This window comes from Carassius carassius, chromosome 42 (assembly GCF_963082965.1).
Source record: "Carassius carassius chromosome 42, fCarCar2.1, whole genome shotgun sequence".
Lineage (NCBI taxonomy): Eukaryota > Metazoa > Chordata > Actinopteri > Cypriniformes > Cyprinidae > Carassius > Carassius carassius.
In genome coordinates, this window is record NC_081796.1 from 657,501 (window position 1) to 681,500 (window position 24,000).

At 40.2% G+C, this 24,000-nt stretch overlaps 2 protein-coding genes and 1 long non-coding RNA gene across 3 annotated transcripts in view; all 3 read left to right on the top strand.

The window, feature by feature from the left end:
• Positions 1–70, top strand: part of LOC132123957 (TGF-beta receptor type-1-like) — a 48,281-nt gene extending 48,211 nt beyond the window's left edge. Inside the window, exon 9 of the mRNA XM_059534649.1 lies at positions 1–70. This exon is cut by the window's left edge and continues 1,131 nt beyond it. The gene's annotated coding sequence lies outside the window, so the exon portion shown is untranslated.
• Positions 71–1,446: 1,376 nt separating this feature from the next.
• On the top strand, positions 1,447–2,091 carry LOC132123937 (uncharacterized). Its single transcript, XR_009426698.1, has 2 exons — positions 1,447–1,979; positions 2,016–2,091. It is a non-coding gene; the product is annotated as an uncharacterized LOC132123937 (long non-coding RNA).
• Positions 2,092–8,992: 6,901 nt separating this feature from the next.
• lancl2 (LanC lantibiotic synthetase component C-like 2 (bacterial)) overlaps positions 8,993–24,000 on the top strand; it is a 31,633-nt gene continuing 16,625 nt past the window's right edge. The window contains exons 1-5 of the mRNA XM_059534531.1: positions 8,993–9,243; positions 9,995–10,323; positions 13,476–13,593; positions 14,156–14,363; positions 20,499–20,646. Coding sequence (XP_059390514.1) covers positions 10,162–10,323; positions 13,476–13,593; positions 14,156–14,363; positions 20,499–20,646 — 636 coding nt within the window. The 5' untranslated portion in view covers positions 8,993–9,243; positions 9,995–10,161. The remainder of the gene's footprint in view (positions 9,244–9,994; positions 10,324–13,475; positions 13,594–14,155; positions 14,364–20,498; positions 20,647–24,000) is intronic.

Below are 24,000 nucleotides of genomic sequence, written 5' to 3' on the forward strand. Positions count from 1 at the left end.
ACTAAATAAAACATGTAGAAAAATTACAAATCTAAAATCAGGTTTACAGTGATGCATTCACAATGGAAACGAATGGGGCAGTTTTTAAAGGATTTAAAAGATTTAAAATTGGAAATTTTGCAAAAACACATTAGTTATTCTGCTAAAACATGGGCATTATTGGAGCTGCAAAGGATCATTTCAAGGTTTTAGCCATTGGTTTATGACAACAAAGCTGTAAAACTGGACAGAAAATGTTACTAAAAGATGGGTTTTTTTCAGTGAATGTATGTTCACTCATTTTAAACTCCATTGTAAGTACCTCACTGGAACGCAGATGTTTTTAAAAGAAATACATTTTTGTGAAAACCAATGAATGCTGTCAATTTAGTGAGACTTGTGTTGAGTGTGGGATATTCTTTGAAAAGGGAAGTGATGTCACGTGTTGAGCAATACCAGTGTTTTTGGCGTGTTTCTGCTCTCCTGATGGTCAGACTTCACTGCTATGCATCACCCGTCTCTGCTGGACTCAGCATCTCATGCAGTTTACACTCATACTAAACTGAAATGTGTTGCTCAAGGGAAGGCTTTCCCTGCACACCATGTGTTTTAAAGCGATTTGAGCTTGAGCTTGTTCGAGGGACGTCGCTGGGATGGAGTGATTATTGATGCGGTTTCATACATACAGTGAGTCAATTAATGATTTCTGCCACACATTCAGATGCACAGTTCCTCAATGAAGTACTTTTTACTGTGTATGTAGGATGTAGTGTCTATAAATAATGTGTACATGTGTATAAATATGTGTAATGTTTGTCAGGCTGTGTCCGTTTGGATCTGGGAGGAGGACGAGAACCATCAGCTGGAACGAGAGACTAGTTCAGATTAGTTCAGCCTCGAATGAAAATGATCACTGATTCATTCTCATGCTGAGTGAGAAAGGTCATGCAGTTAACATAAATCAGTGTCAGGGTTATTACAGTCCACTAAAATGACTGAAATTAAAACGACAATAGCCAACGACATTAAATATAATACTCGGCCACACTGAAATATCAGTGATCATCAATCTCTCAAGCTTCAGAAACAACTTGCAATCATAAAACTAGTCTGTACGAATTTGAGTAATCGAGCATGAAATTAGTTTTTACCTCAACGTAAATCAACGTAAGCCCTGGGAAGTCTGTTCCTGTTTGATCCAGCTCCCAAAACTGGAGATTCACAAATCTGACTGCACTTACTGCAGAAGAGCAGCGGGAAGTTCTTCAAAACTTCTCTTTTTGCGTTCTCTGTTAAACTTGAGCAGCGACGTGGTTCCTGATGTTTTCCAGACTGGAGCTGTGACACAGGTGTGAGGTGCAGGTGTGCAGAGAAAATGCCCTTACATGACCCAGACTCTTCATCAGTGACTCCTGAAGGACAGATGACACAGTTCCACACTATAAACCTGTCAGAAGAGACACAGACACTGTGAAAACTGAGGAGGACTCTGGGTTATTTAAGGGCAGCTGAGGAATTTCCCGTGGTGCGTTTCACCTGCTGATTGGACGGAAGTGGAAAGCTTTATCGTGTTTTATTTGGTGCCTAAGTTTGACTTGTTTTTTAATTCCACCTGGAATGATGCACTGCATGGGACTTATTTCTAATGTTTGCATCACTTGCTTTTTTTAAGAAAAAAAAAATATTATAAAGAACAATAATAATAAAAAAATTTAGGTTTGAAAAGGTCAAAATACCTCCTCTGAAGACCAATGTGTTTATACCTCAGTGTATGTTTCTTTTGAGATGCTGAAGTGACACGATGTCGCTGGGATTGTGTTCCTGTGTTATTGTCCAAACAGTATATTCCTTCTTTAAAGCATTATTTGGTTTCGTTCTGTTCTTTTCCTGTTCTGTATGAATTACAAGTGCTTTACTGATGTCTCCTGTCCTTTAATGCCTCCTCAGCTGTATAGAAATGCCTTGTACTGTGAGAGAAAAAGAGAAAGCGAATGACTCTGGTGTCTGAAGTGAGTGGTGATGAGCTAGGATCGTAGCAGAGCGATGTTGTGTTGATTTCTAACATAGCTGAGTAGAGATGGGTGTCAATAAAACATTCAACTTTTACACACACTTCTCGCTTCATTGCTCTCCTGGATTTGTTCACGCAAAATATGAAAGAAATTGTCCCGTTTTATCAGTCTGGTCTATCTAGTAGCTCATATTAGATTTGGCAGTATTTATAATTAACATGTGACACATCAGTGTGTTTTAATTAAATGTTGAATCTGGGGACACATTTTATAAACTTGTAGGTGATTAACTGAAATGTAATGATCCAGTATATCATTTGTAGACACATTATTTTACAGTCGTGTAGCTGGAGCATTATAATATTAATTACAATATAACAGATTTTTTATGTTTGTATAAAAAAACATTAAAAAATAATTTTCATAACTAATTGCAACTTTGTATCTCACATTTATTTATTTTTTTTTACACTCAGAATTTTAAGAGATAAACACAACTGTTATTTTTTACTTTTGAGAATTCCGAGAAAACTGTCAGAATTGCGAGACAGAAAGAGTTTATATTTCTCCATCAGGACTTTAATTCTGAGATGAGAGCTCATGGATGAAGTCAGATTGAAGCAATGCTTCATTCCCAGCAGCAGCTTTTAAACACGTCCACCTTCACAGGTTTAATATCACGACTCAATAAAGAAACACTGAAGAGAGGACGCAGTCGAGTGAGGACGTCAGCCAAGAAGTCCCTGATTGGAAAGCTGCTTTAGTCCTGTGATGTCGAGTCCTCATGCGTAAAGTCCTTCCCTTCCTCCAGGTTGTTGATGGAGCGCCTCTCAGATGATTGAGTCAGACCCTCGGAGAGAAGCTCTGTTTCTGTTCTCTTCACAGAGAGGATCACACACACTCAGTCTCAGACCTGGATCTGATGGAGATGGAGCAGAAATCTGCAGCTCTGCTCTCCTCACATCACATCTTCAGTGTTCACAAAAACACCTTTCACTGATGACCGACACCAAACCCAGAGGATTCTTCATCAGAGCACAGAAATGTGAAACACACACACATAAATATTGCTATCTTCTTATGCTCTATAATCTCAGGCTCTTTAAGGTCATGAAACGCTGGACTTTTCCTAGTACCCAGTCCACTGAAGAAGGGAGATCACGTTCCCATCTGGCTCCTAAACTCTGGAATAGTGTTCCTGATGATGTGTGGGGCTCTGGGAGATGATGCTGGACCCCAGATGATCTTGATTATGAGCTTCTGTCTCAGATGAATTCATGTAAGCTAACTGTGTGTGTGACTCTGTGAAATACACACGACTCGGACACATTCACTTCTGCTGTGTAATGTAGACACATGCAGTTCTGTAAAGCTGCTCAAATTTCTCATAAATTGTGCAAATTTTAATTATTTTTAGAATTGCAACAGTATCTCTTTTAACTTCATCTCATGTGACTTTATTTCTCATAACTGTTACTTTATATCTAACATTGTGACTTTTTTTCATCAGCGACTATTTCTCACAAGAATTGCTACTTTACATCTCATAATGTGACTTAATTGCTCATAATCCTTACCTTTCTTTCTCTTGCTTGTGTCTTTATATCTGACATTATGACAAAAATCACAATATATCTCCCCTTATTTTTTTGAGAAACCGCTACATTGTGAGACACTTCCTCCCAATGTAACTATTTCCAATTTTTGAGACTTTATATCTTACGGTGTGACCTTTCTCATAACTGCGATGTAACAAAATCACTTTTTCTCATATTCACAATGTGAATTTATTTCTTGTAATTGCAACTGTATCTTACAATATACCTTTTATTTTTTAAGTAATTTGAACCTTATCTCCCAAACAGACTTTATTTCATGAAACTGCAGCTTTGTGTCTTGCACTGGATCTTTTTCTCCTAACTGCGAGGTGTCTCTGTGTCTTATATTTGAGTCTTCATATCTCACAATGTGATCGTTTTTTGGGTTTTTTTTGTAATTGCCGGTGTGACTTCACCTCACAATGGTTTTTGTTAGTTATTTTTTGTACTTTTTAAACTAGATTCTGGTTTTGTCTCTTCCCCAGCCTGCTGCATTGGCCTGTGTTGACTGTAAACCCTTCAGATTCGACTTCAACCAATGCTTTTATTTCAGAGCAATGAAACTGGCTTGTCGTTTACGTGTTAGACTACATTCATATGTTGATCTGAAACAAATCTGTAAAACAAGAGGATGCATCATGTGCTACTATAACCTCATTATATCTGCTCTCTCTGTTTTCTCCATCTTTTCGGATATTTACTAGTGGTTTTATCCCTGTGCCCCCTGCAGTTCTTCTCACAGACGTCCAGCTGCAGGCGCTGATGGAGCTCTCCAGACGCAGGAGTTTCTCACCTATGAGCTGGGACTGCTTTAGTGATCTGAAGGTCAGCCCGAGCTTCCTCTGATTTCTGAGGCGCTTGTTTCTCCGTGAGAGGCTGGAGAATGAAAGCAGGTTGTGTGTAAGTCTAGATCTAGATCTTCCTCCAGAAGGGGACACTGTTGGCCTTCACATCTCTCTGCTCTCTGCTGTGAGACTCAGATGCTTCATATTTAATGCATCTCTAGCTGTACATTGTACATTTTCACATGAATTTTTAAGTTGATGGTTGTGTTTCGTGAGCAGACTTACAGCAGCATCCTACAGAGCACTGTCCAGTGCAGCTTTCCAGGAAACTTTTCTCCTACTTTTTTATATTGCAACTTTATATCTTATTTCAATGAAATAGATGTATTATATTTTAGTCCAATAATGTTTTTCTTCTCTTTAATATTGTGTATTTTTAGGGGATTTTATAATAATAATAATACCTTTTACTTATAGGTTCCTTTCAGGAAACTCAAGGACACCGTACAATAAAACAAAACATAAAATGCAAGCATTATAACAACATATTAAACAGGAAAACCATTAAAAGCAATTCTAAACAAATAGGTTTTTATCTGAACTTTAAAATGAGAAACTGAATCCAGCTGGCGAATGTGCAAAGGTAAAGAGCTCCACAGGAACTCATCTTGAAGTTAGGAACAGACAATAAATGTGCAGAAGATGATCTCAAAGAGCGCAAAGGAGTGTACAAATAAAGATCTGAAAAATAATGAGGTGCCAAATTATGAAGAGCTTTGTAGATAAGAAGTCAAATTTTGTAATGTACATGATAATGAACAGGAAGCCAATGCAACTTAAAAAGAATAGGAGTTATGTGAGCGAAAGTACATGAACGGGTAACTATCCTAGCTGCTGAATTCTGAATGAACTGTAATCGATGAAGTTGTTTTTCAAGAATGCCAAATAAAAGAGAATTACAATAATCAATTCGAGATGTAACCAATGCATGAATAAGCACTTCAGTACTACTGTATGTTGAGAGAGTGAAGAACGAAGTCTAGCAATATTGCACAAGTGAAAAAATGCAGAACGTGAAATATTACTGATATGGGAACCAAACGAAAGCAAACCACGCAGTATAACTCCAAGACTTTTCACCTGGGCAGAAATATTGACTGAACAATTATCAATGAACAAGGTACAGGATTGAGTTTTAGATAAGACAGACCTAGAACCTACAAGGAGGGCTTCTGTCTTATTGATATTTAACTTAGTCATCCAAATATTAATGTCCTGGAGACATTTAGTAAAGTCAGGAGGGGGATGAGAAACATAAGTTCTTGTAGAAATGTACACTTGTGCGTCATCAGCGTAGAAATGGAAATTAATACCATAGGAACAAAAAATACGACCAAGAGGTAGAAAATAAATGATGAATAAAAGCGGACCCAACACCGACCCCTGTGGAACGCCATGAGTAACTGAGACAGGATCTGAACGTGTATTCTTAATCTGCACAAACAGTTTTCTGTCACTTAAATAAGATGAAATACAAAGAAGTGCATTATCAGCTATTCCTATGCAAGCCAGCCGTTCCAATAATACTGAGTGGCTAATAGTATCAAAAGCAGCACTAATATCAAACAGAATAAGAATGGACAGAAGACCAGAATCAGCAGCTAGGAGAAGATCGTTTATAACCTTAACGAGAGCTGTTTCCGTACTATGTTTGGGTCGAAAGCCTGACTAGAAATGCTCGTAAATGTCATTATTTTGTAAATGTGATTCAAGTTGTGCTGCTACTGTTCTTTCAAGTATTTTTGAAATAAAAGGGAGATTAGAAATAGGCCTGTAATTATTTAGATCATTAGGATCAGCGCCAGTCTTTTTAAGAATTGGAGTGATAGAAGCCATTTTTAAAGATGAAGGAACAGTAGCAGTTGACAATGACGAACACACAATAGCTGTAATAATGGAAGAAACTGAATGGATACAGGACTACACTAAAACAGTAGGTAAGTGAACAAGTGGAAGTCTTAGACTTCATGATCTGCTTATAATATAATCAACTGAGGGCAGCTCAAAATTTGAGAAAGTACTTGCAGACCAACAAATATGGTTAAGTCCATTTTGACAATTACTAGACCTCAAAACAGAATTAACCAATTCATAATGTGTGTTGTCAATTTTAGAGTTTAAAAATTAGAATAGGACACACATTGACTGGGAGAAAGTGAATTTCAACAGTTTGTTAACAGTACAGAACAAAGTCCTTGTATTAGACTGTCCATTAGCAAAACTATTAGCATAAAACAATGATTTAGCTCTTTCCAGTGCTGCCTGTGTCTCCCAATTGACGACCCAAGGCCTTCTGATGGCGGAGGGTCAAATTATATTTATGGAAATATTGTGATCAATTTATAACCTGTTAAACACTAATTTGAGTATATAGATGAAAATGAAATTGCCAACTTAAACAGTGTTAAAACGTTAATGCTTTGGAGAACAGACTGAAATTTGGTCTCTTATTAAGAAGACACCTGGTAGATTATTGCTCAAGAGAAAAAAATAAAATAAAATTATATATATATATATATTTCCCAAATCATGTTTTGCTCTAGAAATGCATGGAGATCAGATTCATAACTCTAAACAAGTTGTGCTCCAAATCTGAGGTTAGTATAAAATGACTTACTTTTCTAGCATATGTCTTTTAGTGATTAGGTAAGAAAAAGTCTTTTTGGTAAAATAAGTAGAAAAGCTCAACCTTTAATCCATTCGGTGACTGATTGGCATCGCAGCAGCCGCTGGACGTCTCAATCATCAGAGAGATGACATGTGCCAGAAAACATTCTTCATTATTTTCTGGTTTCTAAAATCGTCTGTTTAAAACTACACTGAAATGAAATAATATTGACTTAAAATCTTACTCACGCTCACTCTTTATTTGCACTGTACATTTGTAATTATTTCCATCTCTGGTTTCCAGTGAAAATTTACTGTTAAAAATTCAAATGAAATCAAGTGATATTGAGATATAAGATGTACTACATGCAATGCAATGCTAATTTGGTAACGAGTAAATAATATGTCTGACATAGTGTACAAACTAATATTGTTGACCGTTTTTGTTTTTTCTTTAGTTCCTTAATGATCTTCTGTACTATCTTTCTGACTAATGGAAATGCAATAATGTATGAATTAAATACACTCCCAAAGTAAAGATTTGTAGGTCAATAACTCATATTTCATAAAGACTGATGGCTGATCTTTTGATGTTCGGTCTTTGTCTAATACAGGTTTAGTTTTGTGTTATTCACATGACAGAAGAATGGAGATGAACAACAGAAGCTCTGCTGAGGATGTGTCTTGCTAAGAAGCACAGATGGAGTCTATATTTAGAGCGATATTCTCTGTAATTTGGCCAAAACTGAAGCAGCCTGGAAGATCTGACTGCAGAATCACATACAGTACTAAACCAGAGTTCACCTCCTCCCAGTGATTTATGGAATATGACAGCAATTAACAGATGCTGGAAAAATGCACGTATGTTTCAGGTTTAACAGTATTACCCAACCGCAGGACGTCCAGAGTAACCTTATTCACATCTATTCAAGTCTTGAATTAGAGACGGAAGAATTATTTATAGAACACAAGATATGTAAATATTAGAATATTGATACCAGCCATGGAAATAGGCTCAAATAGTCATACACACACACACACACACACACACACACACACACACACACACACACACACACATAATGTTTAAATAATTGTATCTATTGCAAATATAATATATATTTCATCAATCTTTAGCAGAGTATTTTACAACAGCTTTGAGCATGGCTGAGCCAATCATAAACAAGAACCGGAAATATAAATGTAACATAAATCATCATCCGTCACTCAGGGACAAGACGATCAAATATCAAGTCATTCAAATCTGGCTAAACAGTTTATTGTTTCTTTTAATTTGCTGGACTTCTTCTGAGTTTCTGTGCTGAAGCTCTGAAAGTGGAGCAGAGACTGAGGAGAAACAGCTTTACTTTGGCACCTTCAGTTAACAAACCCATGGAAGCATGTTTGCTACAGATAAAGAGAAAAAAGTTTATTACGACATATTTTATCTCACAATTGAGTGTTTTTTATTTATTTTTTATGGAAGCCCTTTTTTATAGAACTCAGACTTTTCTTCTAAGAATTGCAAGTTTAGGTTATATCTCGCTATTCAGATTTTTATTTTTATTTATTTTATCTGATATGCAAGATTTGAACAGATATATTTTTTGATATCCTACAATAATTGTTTTTTCTTTTCTTTTTTTTTTTTTTTTAGAATTTTAGATAAATTTGAATTGTTAGACAAAAAGTCACAATTACCTTATTATTTTGATTCAGTGGAGATACAAACTCGAGCAAAAAAGAAGCGTGAGATGAGAATAGAATCGCTCTCGAAGGAGCCCGGATGGAGAGAGCATCATCCCTCCTGCAGTCAACTCTTCTAGAATTAATATGATTTGAGACATTTAAATCGGGCTTGCATCATAAACAGGCTAGGAGTAGATATTTAGATTTCGTCATCGCTCAGTCGCCAGTCTGCAGGACTTCTGCACCGTGTGTGTGTGTGTGTGTGAGTGAGCGCGGGCGCGCGCGCGAGAGAGAGTGTGTGCACGAGACTGAAGGGCTTTATGGATTTGTTTGCCATATAATCCTGGATGGGAGAGCGGAACCGCCATCTGTTTCCTCCACATGAGCTGAAGACAGAGGCAGACACATCCTCTTCATCCTCTTCATCATCGCTGAGGTGTGAGGAGGCGCAGATCTGACTCGATCCGGACCGGCTTCAGCTGATCTCCTCGGGACTCTGCACCGGACCTGAATGTAAGCACGCGTCCACTCTTCTTGAATGAGATGCTGTTGTGTCGCCTATAATCTCCTCATCCTCGTCTTCATCGCTCGTGCTGTGGTCGGCAGAACTTTGATTGAATATGACCATGATGTTTGAAGCAGTTCTGTGCTCCACAGCTTACCTGACAGAGTTACTGCAGCTATTAAAACAGCTACTGATGTATAATGACATATTAATATTACACCATAGAAGCACATACAACATATTTTCATCATCTCATAAGATCTTTTATGCACAGAATTTAATTTTACCATTTGATGACATAATTTTCTTTATCAGTCATTAAAGTGTAATGGACGTACATCATCACTGCAATGTAAAGGATTTTTTTTTAATCATAGACAACACACCACTTTAATTTTACTTCTGTTAAACATATTGCATTAAATGAGAATATTTTCCAGTTCAATTCTCATTTAATATGCATGATGCCTTCACAAGTGGCCTCTTGATAACTGTGGTGATTAATAACACACACACACACACACACACACACACCTTCAGATAGCAAATAATGCAGCATAAACACTTCAATAACTAAAAACAATAAAGGTGGAGAAAAAATATCCGAAAAAATAATCGATTCACACAGAAAACAGCTATTTTAAATTGTAATATTTCATAATATTTCTGTTTCACTGTAGTTTTGATTCAATAAATACAGTAAATATGATTTTCTATTTCGAATTAAGGTTCTGTTAAAGTATCTGCACGTTTCTTTAGGGACAGAGCCCTGAAGACTGTCGGAGTGACTCCTCACCTTCATCAGTAGCCTCCCCATCATCATCACCATCATCATCATCATCATCAGCAGCAGCAGCAGCAGCATCAGGACCGAAACGCGTTTGTGCCGTAGTGAGACAGAGTGTCCCTGGCGGGCCGCCGTCGCGATGGGCGAGAGCATGTCGAAGCGGCTGAAGCTGGTCACGGGCTCCGAGGCGGAGAGTGAGGAGCGCAGCTTCATCAACCCGTTCCCGGACCACCGGGAGCAACGGGAGCAGGACGCCTCTGGGACCCCGAGCGCTTCGGAGCCGCTCGACATCGGCGGGAAGGTCTGTGATCTCGCGTGGTTTGGTTTGTTTTTAGCATGTTAGCTTCTGTCAGACGCGCCGCGCGGGAGATCTGTGTTCAGACCTGTTTTTATACAGTCTATGGTTCAGACGCGCGAGAGAAACTCCTTCATTAAATGACCCGGAAACACACTTCCTCAGCCTCAGCAGCTCATGGCATCTAATGACACGTGCAGCACTCGTCTCTCTCTTTCAAATCTAATAGCTAATTTCACAGCTAGTGTTTGATAGCATGAACAGGTCTGGGCAGTAACTGGTTAACGTTACATAATCAAATATAAAAAAATAATTGTAATTAGAGTAAATTACATTTTAAAATACTCGTAATCAGAATGTTTTTTTGTTTTGTTTTTTGGATTAACGTTATTCACAGAATAGCAATTAATTAATTAATTATCACTGGGTTGGTTGTTTAATTACTCTGTCTTACCCTCGTCTGTCAAACTCATTAAAACCCAATCTATTGTCATTTGAACCTCTTTCATCTTGTATATTTATTTGAAGCATCCCTGAGATTTTAAGATAAACATTTTAATAATTAACACATTTGCATGTTCAAGTTTCTTTGGTTAATATTTAATCTTTTTTAGTAAGTGTTCTTTTATTGTTATTTTAAAATGATTTTAAATTTTTATGATTTAATTTATTGTTAGCGTTTCATTAAATTCATCAATCCTCTGCATGTCCTTAACAAAGCCCAGTCTGGGAAACCTTGATGTAATATAATGTTTAATGTACTTTATGTTGATAATTAAAATTAATGCAATATACTTTCTTACCGTTGTATTTTTACAAGATTATCCTATTTAAAATAATGTGATAAATAAGTTTGGTCAACAGTAATCTAAAAGTAATCATAAAGTAGTCTGATTACATGTGCAGATGGTTATTAACTACAGTTTCTGTGATAATCAGTAACAGATTACAGTTTATAATAATCTACCCAGCTCTGGTCCTAATGCTCACATTTTCACACATTTTCTCCATTTGATCAAATTACGTCTTGATTTTACAGTAAGCTAAAATAAAAAGTGTATTTTACGAAGTATTTCTCTTGAGATTCACACAGAAAACAGCTGTTTTAGATTAGAATAATATTTCACAGTTTTACAGTGAAAGTGACGTGACATTCAGCCAAGTATGGTGACCCATATTCAGAACTCTGTGTGTGTGTGTGTGTGTGTGTGTGTGTGTGTGTGTGTGTGTGAGTGCGTGTGCGTGTGCGCGTGTGTGTGTGTGTGTGTGTGAGTGCGTGTGTGTGTGTGTGTGTGTGCGCGCGCGTGTGTGTGTGAGTGTGTGTGAGTGCGTGTGCGTGTGTGTGTGTGTGTGTGTGTGCGCGCGCGTGTGTGTGTGAGTGTGTGTGAGTGCGTGTGCGTGTGTGTGTGTGTGCGCACGCGTGTGTGTGTGTGTGTGAGTGTGAGTGCAGTATAACAGAGATATAGTCTGCTCTCTGTATCAGTATTTCCCAGACTGAGCTGAATCAGGCTTGTCTTGTCTTCTCTGTAGCACTGGTTCTGTTGACCGTTGATTCTTCATCATGGTCAGGGATTAGTTGTGGTTTAATGCTCCTGGTTGAATTGGACTCTTAGGGTCAGTTAATCAGCTTTGACTCCAGATCTTCACACTTAGGATTGTCACTTGAGCGATGGACCAGTAACACGATGATCTGTGTGTGATCTCCTCGTGGATCATGGGAACTGGGACAAGTTTTACTCATAAAGAAATTGGGATTGGGGCTGTCATGATTATGCAGATTATTATGTGATTATGATGATTAATTGTAATCACACACACACACACACACACACACACATGTTTAGCTCATACCTGTCAGACATTCATCTTTAAAAAAAGAAAATAATCGGTAGAATGCAAAGTGACCCACATTTGGTTTTTGACGTTTTTCTTACAATTCTCAGAATTGCACGATATAAACTCTGGATTCCGAAAAAAGGCAGAATTAGGAGATAACCAAAATAATAGCAAAAAAATAAGAACGACAAAACCCAAACTCAGAATAAAAAAATAAAGAAACAACACCTCTGATTTGTAAGATGTAAAATCTGAATTACAAGACGTAAAGTTAGAATTATGAAATGTAAAACCAGATTTGTGAGAAATAAAATCTGAATTAAATTTTTTTGTTCCACACTGAAAATTGCAATACTTAAACTCAGAATTCAAAGAAGAATAGAAACGTCAGAATTGCGAGATGTAAACGCAAAACTGTAAGAAAGAACCAGTTTACGTCTTGCAGTTCTGAGAAAAACAAACAAAACGAAAGCAAAGTTCGAATTGCCATATAAAAAACTTGCCATTACCTTTTTATTAATTATTATTCCATGGCAGAAAGAGGATTGTGGAACTGTAGTGTCACAAAATGTGCAGCTATATATTTTTTAGGCATCGTCTAATTTTGATCAAAAGCTGTGGTTGCTATGGTTATTTGGACATCCAGTATGAAAGTAGCATGCTATTGTTTGATCTACACTGGAGAGCCATGTGAAAAACAAAACTAAAAAGCAAAAACACATGGTAAATGATTATGGCAATCATTCAGCACATGCTGTATATCAGATTATCATGGTATTACTGTCTAATCTCTGTTTTCTCCGTTGTTGGGGAACGAACAGAAGATTTGTGCTGGATTTCTCTGTGTATTCCCAGCAGTGCTTCTCGTGTCTCTGGTTCAGCAGGGTCTCTCAGCTGTCAGTCATTCCTGTCCTGTGGATCTCTGCAGAAATACATCTTTATTTAATTTTCCTCAGACAGCAGCAGGCCTCTATGGTCAGCAAAGTTAACGCATCAGAATGTGCATCAGTATTTTTGAATAACAGATGTTTGCTCTATGTAATGCGTAGAATTTGTGTGTGTGCATTACACAAAAGCCTTTGCTTTTCCAAAGTCTCTAAGGTGCAGTTTACATTGATGCATGGGTATCCATATATTTAGAATTTTATGATGGAGGTCCCACAAGGCTTTGTGTTTGGCCCGCAACATTTTCAAACACAATGCTGTACGTTATTCAGTGCCAGAGTCTCTTTATGTGAACTCATTAGTAAAACAACGGTTTGCCAAATGAAGCTTAGGAGCTTATTCACAAACTCTTTTTTTTTCCACTTCCCTGAAAATAGATCAGTGACGCCTTTCAGAAGAAAGTGCAAAGCAAGATCAAAGACCTTCTCCAACAGATGGAGGAGGGACTGAAGACTGCAGATCCACACGATTTCTCCACCTACACGGGCTGGACAGGTGAACACCAAACACTTAAAGTAGTGAGCTTCATGGACTTTAGTTATACCCAGAAAAAATAAATTGGTGTGCTGTTAATTTTTTGTTAAAATTCTTAAAGCAATATTATTTGGATCCTACATCATAGATGAGATAAGAAGCATAGATAAGAAAATAAACTCATTCAGTGCACAAATGTTAGTATTGACTGCATTTGTGAAGCTCAGACATTCAACTCTGGGAAATATATATTTTAGTTAACTACAAAAAAAAAACATTCTGTCCAAATGTGGTTAGTAATTGCCGACTGATACCTTAGTTTAGCATAATTTTGGCAATTCTTTCTGGATTTATGTCATTTAAATGTAGTGAATTTTATGTAAAATTTTATGATTCCTTTTAATTTTATACATTATGTAATAATATTTATAATTTTTTTGCTTATTTAATGCTATTTCTAGAAATTGGGGTTTATTATATTTTGTAATTAGAATCTAAATTTTTCAGATGTGAAAAAAATAGCAAATTCTAATGTGAAAGGTGAGATGTTGTGAATATGCTGTGGTGGTGATGTCATCGCCAGGCATCGCCCTGCTGTACCTGCAGCTGTATCGAGGGACCCAGGACGCCTCGCACCTGCAGCGCGCTCTGGATTACATCAAACGTGGGCTGAGGAACCTGAACGGACGGCGCGTGTCATTCCTGTGTGGAGACGCCGGACCTCTGGCTGTAGGAGCAGTGGTTCATCACCTCTTAAAGAACCAGAGCGAGTCCCAGGACTGCATCACCAAGTAAGGAGCATTTCTAACTCTCTCTGTGTCTCTTAATTCTCTGGTTGCTTCCTCTGTTTGCTCTCTGGGAGTGTGTTTGGGGAAGCTAGCTGTGGTTTTGCAAAAAAAAAAATGGTGCACAAAATGTCTCCGGTTACTATCGTAACCTCGGTTCCCTGAGAACGAGACATTACGTCAGCTAAGACGTATATGGGAACTGTATAAAATCCCGCCGTGAGAGCAGTGAAGATAAGCCCTGAACGGAGTCAATCACCCCCACACATAAGCAGGACAGTTCTAGCCAATGGCCGTGTCGCTAAGAGTGCTTGCATCTGATAGGCGTAACTATACCAATGAGACATAGCCCTGACCCTAACGAAATTTGCATATCTTCATGCAATAAATGTGAAGCCTGCACTAAACAGGGCAGACACAACGCAATAAGCACTCAAGCTTGAGAGTAAACACAGAGTCGACAGCTTAGTGGGGACAACTGCATAAACCATTTAAACCATAACACAGAGTTAGCAGCCATGGTAACTACTGTATAGCTGGTTATAACAGAATGAATAAAACTTAACTCACCGAAAGTACATGTGACGCTACAGAGGGTACATCCAGCTTGTAAAACCTGGCGAATGTGTTCTGGGAAGACCAGCCAGCAGCAAAACATAAATACTGGATAGACATACCTCTAGACCAGGCCCATCAGGAAGCATTTATATCGTCCTCGCAGAATGAGCTCTGATGTTGAGGGGATAACCCTTCCCCTGGCATTCGATAGCGTCCACGATCCAGTGAGAAAGTCTCTGTTTAGAAACAGCACGTCCCTTATTTCATCCACCAAGCACACGAACAGCTGGTCCGACTGACGAAAGGCGGCCGAGCGATTCATATACATCCGTAAAACCCTAACAGGGTCTCGGTGCTCTGAGTATCAGCGTCACGCGAGGCTGAAGGCTCAACAGATAAGGCGGGCAGGGAAACAAAACGGTGTATTGAGTGACTTCGGAACGAAACCCGGTCTCGGCCGGAGAGTGACGTTACAGTCGCCAGGTCCGAAACCGATGCAATATCGTTCATTCGGAAGCCAACACGATAGTGGCCAAAATCCAGTGAGAAAGTCTCTGTTTTGAAACAGCACGAAAGGAACTCCTGGGCTGAACATATCCATGCTGTTCCACGGTCTAAGAGTGCTGACGCAACTGTGAGTGACCGTAATTCGTTTGTGGCCCGACGACCACTCCCTCGGCGGAACTCGAGCTTTTAGCCAAAGCTGTAGCGGTCGCATATGCAACAAACCCAGATGGCACACTGAAGAAGCCACCGCCATAAGAAGCCTCTGAAAATCCCTCAGTGAAACCGACCTGCCCGGTCTGAAACGGCGCAGAGTCGATGAGATTGTCTCCATGCGCTCCTGAGAAAGATTGGCTCGCATCGCCATCGAGTCCAAACACACTCCCAGATATGTTATAGTCCGACTCGGTAAAAACACGCTCTTCTGTATATTCACACGCAGTCCCAGCGTATCCAGATGGTGGAGCAGCGTTTCCACGTGACTGATTAGCACATCTCTTGAGTGGGCTAAAATCAGCCAATCGTCCAGACAATTCAAGATGCGCATTCCGCTCGATCTGAGGGGAGAAAGCGCCGCGTCCACACACTTTGAAAATGTGCGGGGGCCAGGCCAAACGGAAGCACCGAATACTGATAAGCCATGCCTTCGAAAGCAAACCTGAGGAAGCGCCTGTGGTGCGTCGCTATTTGAATATGAAAGTACGCGTCTTTTAGATCCACTGAGGCGAACCAATCCCCAGGCCGTATCTGAGTCAAGATCTGTTTCAGTGTTGTCATTCAGAATGCGCGTTTGTGAAGCGCTCGGTTGATAGGTCTCAGGTCCAGAATCGGACGGAGTCCTCCATCCTTCTTTGGCACCACGAAGTAGCGGCTGTAAAACCCGCTTTTCTGCTCGCTTGGAGGGACACGCTCTATCGCTCCTTTCTCGAGCAGACTGAAAACTTCCTGTCTCAGAATTGAAAGGTTTTAGGGCAAAGTCAGTGACGGGACCATGCCGTTGAATCGGGGAGGTCTGCGTTTGAACTGGAGAGAGTATCCGTGCTGAATAATTCCCAGTACCCACGGTGAAACGCCTGGGATAGCCTTCCACGCGTCCAGGAAATGACACAGCGGACGCGTTAGCTCTACCGCCACCGTAGCCACTGATGGCTTGTTTTGACCGGGGCCCCGCCCCCGCGAAGCTAGAAGCACTGGCTGGAGGGCGGCCCGCGGCGGGCATTGTGTGTTGTTGGCACTCTCGCGCCCTCGAGAGACCATTATAATCATGGCTTGTGGCTCTGCGCTGTCCTGAGACAGGGCGAGTGACACAGTGATGGGTGCACGAGGAAGAGAAAGCTCTTTTTGTGAAAAGATACATGTTTTTATTGTGGAACTCACACAAACAGCATTTAAACACACATTTCGATTCGCCGCCCAAGGGAACCTGGGGGACACGAAGCTCTTGAACATGGCACCTGGGGGCGGGGCCACCAGCGCGCTCTCTCTTCCTCTTCAGCGGCCCGTCAGGAAGACGGCTTGGTAGCCAAGGATGACATGGCGAGGTGCCGATGAAGAGCGGGACCTCGGGGATGAAGACTGGAGTGAGCGACGAGGCATCAAGTGGCTCATTGCTTTGGCACGCTTCTGCGTCTCGGAGAAAAGCTCCTTGACCGACTCCACTGCGTCGCCAAAGAGGCCGGAGGGAGTGACTGGAGCGTTTAGAAGCGTCCTGCGGTCCGCGTCCTTCAGGTCAGCTAGGGTAAGCCATAGGTGCCTGTTAAGGACGACCATGAACCCCATGGAACGGCCGATGGCTTGAGCGGAGCGCTTGGTAGCCATCAGCGCGAGATCAGTTGCCGCGCGCAGATCCCTGATTACGTCAGCATCAACCGCGCCGTCATCGATGGATTGAAGTAGCTTCGCCTGGAACACCTTGAGTATAGCCATGGCGTGAAGGGCAGAAGCTGCCTCATGCAACATGGCCTGCGTGGCAAAGTGGGTGCGCGCTGATTAGGGTGCAGCCCACGACTTCACCACGTGCTCATGTACGTCTGGGAAGAACGGGGTTCTTCTCCTCGATGCAGCCTGGTGGCGGCTCGACTGGAGAAACCACGAGTCCAGCTTACTTTTCACAGGCTCGTCAGGTGCGTTCCAGGAGAGGTCCAGCTCCGTGACGGCCTTGCCGAGGATCCTGACGAGCTCCTCCTGGAGGTCTGCAGGGCCCTCGTGGTCGGGGCGGTCTGACTGAGTCGCCCAATCCTTCTCTGACGCAGAGAGCGACATGGAGTCGTCTTCCTTGCCAGCTCCAAAGGCGATGAAGTTCGCCACGGCCTGGGGGGGGGGGGGGGGGGGTAGCTATCGTCCGCGAAGCTGACAGCGTCGAGCTCGTCTTGGGACGGGGGAGAGCCCACCAGCGGCTCGCTGGCGGCAGTGGCCCTCATCCCCGCTGATGCCCGAGCCACTTCCCTTCTGGCTCTGAGGGCGCGCACTGGCAGCTCAGCGCAGTAGGCGCACGTGTCATCCGTGAAAGCTGCCTCGACGTGGGCGTGGCCCAGGCAGGAAACACAGAACTGGTGAGGGTCCTGCGGGTCAAGGGGACCCGCACAAATCTGGCAAGTAGCAGCCATCGGATGCGGAGAGGAAACGGTGAGTAATCCTCTAATGCAACTTCTACGATGGTAAGATTTAAGGTTATAAGCGTGAAGATAACTTCTAGCGTGAAGAAAGAGATTCTGACGTAATTTTCGCGTCCATGCAATTTATACTGCCCGCGAACTTGTCAGTATTTGCATGCTTCGCGTCAATTGGCCAGCTGCCCCCAGCTGGTGTTAGCCAATAAGATTTCAGCGAAAGTGGAGAAGTGAGGAGTTCCCATATACATCTTAGCTAACGTAATGTTGAGTTACTGCCTCGAGAGGGAACTTAAATTAACCCAGTCGTTGGAAAACCAGCAAGAGTGCTGTTTCTCTCCAATATCTGCACCATTGCAAATGTGACACTGTTATTATACAACTATACAATACACTAGGGCTGCATGATAAAAGGCATGTTATATTTAATGTGCATCTTTTCAGTAAAGCCGGTTCTGTAATCAGCGGTAAATCTCTACACGTTCGTTCTTTCACATGGAGCAGCATTTGCTACACAGAGCTGTTGTTCACTGACGAGCTGCGCAAAAACACAGTGCATGTTTTTTTGTGCAGTCCTACAATATACTATACTGATATACAGCAATCGTCCTTGACTTAGAAAGCCAAAGGGGACAGAGGTAAGGAACCAAAACTCCCATCAGTGACAGAAATGGAGAAAAAACCTTGGGAGAAACCAGACTGAATCAGGGGCCAGTTCTCCTCTATCCAGACCAAACCTGCTTGATGAGTTGATTCAGTGACGCTGATGCTTTTAACTTCATATTTACAGTATTAGTCTCCTTTTGATATTCTGTCAGTACACTGCATTATTAGCCACTATGATTTCTAGACCTGGTCATGGGCTCCTGAAGAACCTGAACGCACTAGAGTGTGTCCTGCACTTCCTCTGGAGCTGGAGCTGTTTCTGTGTGTGTGATGTGTGTGTTGTAGTGAAACGCTCTGGCTCTCAGGCGTCCGAGGGGAGCGGCGGCGTTCTCTATCTCTCTGATAGATCGTCTGCTCGACTGCAGCTCAGCACCAGTCTGATTACATTTCCTGCAAAGTTGCAAACCCTCGTCTAGCACTGGCTCAAAGTGTTCTCAATTCATTCAAACACAGCTTTAGGTTAAAGAAGAAGAAGAAGAAGAAATGCTACTTAATGTTCAAATCATATTAAACTTATTTGTGTGTATTTTTAATGTCTAGATTATACCAGAGAGTAGGGTGAAATATACTACCGTGAAAAGGTTTGGGGTCAGTAGTTTTTTTTTATTTTATTTTTTTATAATTAATACTTTATTCATCAAGGTTACATTTAATTGCTTAAAATGTATAAAGACATCTATAATGTAACAAAGTTTCTATTTCAAATAAATGCTTTTCTTCTGAACTTCCTGTTCATCTGTGAATCCTGAAAAATAAAATGCATCACAGTTTCCACAGAAATATTGAGCAGCACAACTGTGTTCAACATTGATAATAATCAGAAATGTTTCTTGAGCAGTAAATCATCATATTATTCTGATTTCTGAAGATCATGTGACACTGAAGACTGGAGGAATGATGCTGAAAATACAGCGGAGCATCACAGAAATAAATTACACTTTAACACAGATTCACACAGAACACAGCTGTTTGAAATCATAATAATATATTAAATATAATAAAATATTTATCAAATAAATGCAGCCTTGAGCAGAAGAGATTTATTTTTCTTTTAAAACATATTCCACATTTTATCTGCAAATCTAAAATTAATCTTAAAATGAAAAATATCAGCAGCTTTACTGTAAAATTACACGACATAATCATTGGCTCAAATCATCTGACAAATTCATACTGCATATTAATTAAAATACAAATTAAACTTCTGAAAAACAAATAAAAGTAAATAGATACAACTAAAAAATTATTAAAATAAGTAATTATTCTTCCTTTTTAAGTTTTATTTCTGAAAATATATGATATATATATATATGGGCGTCAGCTAAATGTAATATATATTTTTAATATCTGACAGTATATATATATATATATATATATATATATATATATATATATTTACATTTACATTTATTCATTTAGCTGATGCCTTTATCCAAAGCGACTTACAATTGCTATATATGTCAGAGGTCACACGCCTCTGGAGCAACTAGGGGTTAAGTGTCTTGCTCAGGGACACATTGGTGTCTCACAGTGGATTCGACCCCGGGTCTCTCACACCAAAGACATGTGTCTTATCTACTGCGCTAACACCACCCCCATATATATATAATAATAATTTGAATATACTTATTTTAGATAAATTAATTATTATTTTAAAAAGGCCTGTCAGTATCAACATGGATACACGATGGCTATTGCATTTAACACGCGTGATGCACAGAGTGTTTGGTAACGTGTTGTTGTTGCCAGTGGTCAGTATTGTCCTGCAGTGGTTATAATGGTTCTCCTCTGTCCTGTGGTTCAGACTGCTCCAGCTCCAGCGTTCAGTGCTCACTCCAGACTCAGACATTCCTGATGAGCTCCTGTATGGACGAGCCGGATACCTCTACGCCCTGCTGTACGTCAACAAAGAGCTCGGGCCAGACACGGTGGATGAGTCCACCATCGCAAAGGTGATTCTCACAATACTCATGATCAAAGATGGTTTCTATTCATACATAAACATGAAAAGACAACAGGCAGCAAAACTTGCATTGATAAAAATGTCTGCATGCGTCTCTAGAGAGCGTGTGTGTGTCTGCAGCAGATGCATTAATCCTCTGACCTGCACTGTAAATGTTTAGCCTCTCGTGGGCTGCTTTACTGCACGTCATACATTACAGTCTCTGCATTGGACAGTGTCCAGTTTCCCAGCGTATGTGGACAGACGAGAGGAGCGAGATGAAGGAGGGTCATGCACTTGTGTGGCATGTTTGCTACAGTAATTATGGAACATTAAAGCTGTAGTTGACCTGAATCTGACATGAGGGCTATTTATGGTTCTTAAAGCTGCAGAGAGTGAGGAGTCTGTGGTGCGATCAGGACAGATCCACAGCACTGTTCTCTGATCCGGCGCTGGACACAACATATAGTCACCTAATAGTAAACTAGGGGTGTGTGATATCATGCTTTTTTTCTGAGCGAGTACATCTGAAGCGTGCACACTAAACATCCTGTCAGACTAAGGCTGATTACTGGACTGAGTTGTCTTTAATGTCTGGTTGTGCTAATACTGTCAAAAGAACACAAGGTTTACATTTAAACACAGTTGGTTATGTGTAAAGTGAAAGTAAACAGTTGAGAGAAAAGGATGCACGCAGCTCTTAAAGTGACAGCAGACTAATAGCACTAAACATGCTGCTGCTTGTCATTAAAGGGATAGTTCATCTAAAGATTACAATTCTGTCATTATTATCAGGGCTTGAATTGAGGAGGGATGCGGGGGGGGGGGGGGGCATCCCCCTGGTGGGAATAAAATGACAAACCCCCCTGTAAAACCACCATCCCCCATAAGCATCCCCTTTAGATTGTGTATTATGTAAAATGTACTGTGGAAATTGAGTTTTAAAATTCTCTGCTTATGATAATTCACAAATTAAATAACAGCGATTGGCAAATCAGAACTCTGTACTGTAACAAACATACTCATGTATCAGTTTTTAAGTTTTTATATTCATTGCACAAGCAATGTGCTTTTCTGAATATCAGCACATAAATATGCTAATCATTTTATTCAACAGTATAAAGCAATGCGGTGTTTAATTCCTTGGATGAATCTGTTTTTGGACGAATCACGTGAGCCAGTGATTCAACGGTCCATTCACTTGTTTCGTTTCTAGCTGAATCAGCCGTTTTGAACAAATCGTTTGATTTGAATGATTCAATAAATAATTTATTAAAACATTTTTATTGTCATCTTTACCGTTGACTTTTCCTGAAAAACACATTCAGCAAAATATTGTTTAATTAGCATTTTTGACCCAAATACCTCAATTTCAGGCTCAAGAATAATAAAAAAAAAACTTTTTAGGCTAATTTTTTTATTAAATTAAAACCTTTTTTAGACAAATTTTGTAATCATTGTGTAAAATTAATTATGGGACCCCCCCACACCCCCAAATAAACGGACCACACCATCCCCCCTGAATTCATCCCCCCTTTTTTTTTACAATTTGACCATAGATTATTATACTAAAATAGGGAAATTAGTTTGACTGTGCTGCTCTGACATCATGCAAAATGGTAAAAACAACATGACAAAGAATAGAATATGATACAATTTGTTAATAACTAAATCCCACAGTGTCACTACTAAAGAGACGCTGCCATGTAGAAATAATTCACACACGCAATCACTCTCACTAATGCATTCATATACAGGTGCTGGTCATCCCAAAATCCCAAACTCAGTATCTCAGAAAATTAGAATATAACTTAAGACCAATACAAAGAAAGGATTTTTAGAAATCTTGGTCAACTAAAAAGTATGAAGATGAAAAGTATGAGCATGTGCAGCACTCAATACTTAGTTGGGGCTCCTTTTGCCTGAATTACTGCAGCAATGCGGCGTGGCATGGAGTCGATCAGTCTGTGGTACTGCTCAGGTGTTATGAGAGCCCAGGTTGCTCTGATAGTGGCCTTCAGCTCTACTGCATTCTTGGGTCTGGCATATTGCATCTTCCTCTTCACAATACCCCATAGATTTTCCATGGGGTTAAGGTCAGGCGAGTTTGCTGGTCAATTAAGAACAGGGACACCATGGTCCTTAAACCAGGTACTGGAAGCTTTGGAAGCTGTGGAAACTTTACTCTGGACCTCAAGCAACGTGGATTGTGTGCCTCTCCTCTCTTCCTCCAGACTCTGGGACCCTGATTTACTTTCTTTCATCAGAGAACATAACTGTGGACCACTCAGCAGCAGTCCAGTCCTTTTTGAAGCGAGATGCTTCTGTCGCTGTCTATTGTTCAAAAGTGGCTTGACACAAGGAATGCGACAGCTGAAACCCATGTCTTGCATACTTCTGTGTGTAGTGGTTCTTGAAGCACTGACTCCAGCTGCAGTCCACTCTTTGTGAATCTCCCCCACATTTTTGAATGGGTTTTGTTTCACAATCCTCTCCAGGGTGCGGTTATCCCTATTGCTTGTACACTTTTTTCTACCACATCTTTTCCTTCCCTTCGCCTCTCTATTGATATGCTTGGACACAGAGCTCTGTGAACAGCCAGCCGCTTTTGCAATGACCTTTTGTGTCTTTCCCTCCCTCTGCAAGGGGTCAATGGTCATCTTTTGGACAACTGTCAAGTCAGCAGTCTTCCCCATGATTGTGTAGCCTACAGAACTAGACTGAGAGACCATTTAAAGGCTCTGCAGGTGTTTTGAGTTAATTAGCTGATTAGAGTGTGGCACCAGGTGTCTTCAATATTGAACCTTTTCACAATATTCTAATTTTCTGAGATACTGAATTTGGGATTTTCCTTAGTTGTCAGTTATAAACATAAAAATTAAATTAAATAAACATTTGAAATATATCAGTCTGTGTGTAATGAATGAATATAATATACAAGTTTCACTTTTTGAATGGAATTAGTGAAATAAATCAATTTTCTGATGATATTCTAATTATTTGACAAGCATTGTAAATGTAATCTTTACTTTCAAAAACCAGTTAATTGTTTTAAAAAACGTTCTTGGGTTATCAACACCTTCATTAATCATGTGTGAGTAGAAGACCTTTCTTGCGTAATCAAGGCCAAGATGATTCTTCAGCTGTTGCTTATCATACATCAACTTATGGACAGTAAAACTAGATGTTTTGTATAAGCGCTCAATCTTCCTTCCCTCTATTTTGAGAAGCCCGCAATTCCTTAGTGTACCTAGGGGATGACCGAGTGAAAGAAACAACTCGTTCTTTTAAAGGTACCACAATATCAAGAACAGAAGATTGACACAATCAATCACAGGTAGCTCAGCAATCAGACTATGAAGCA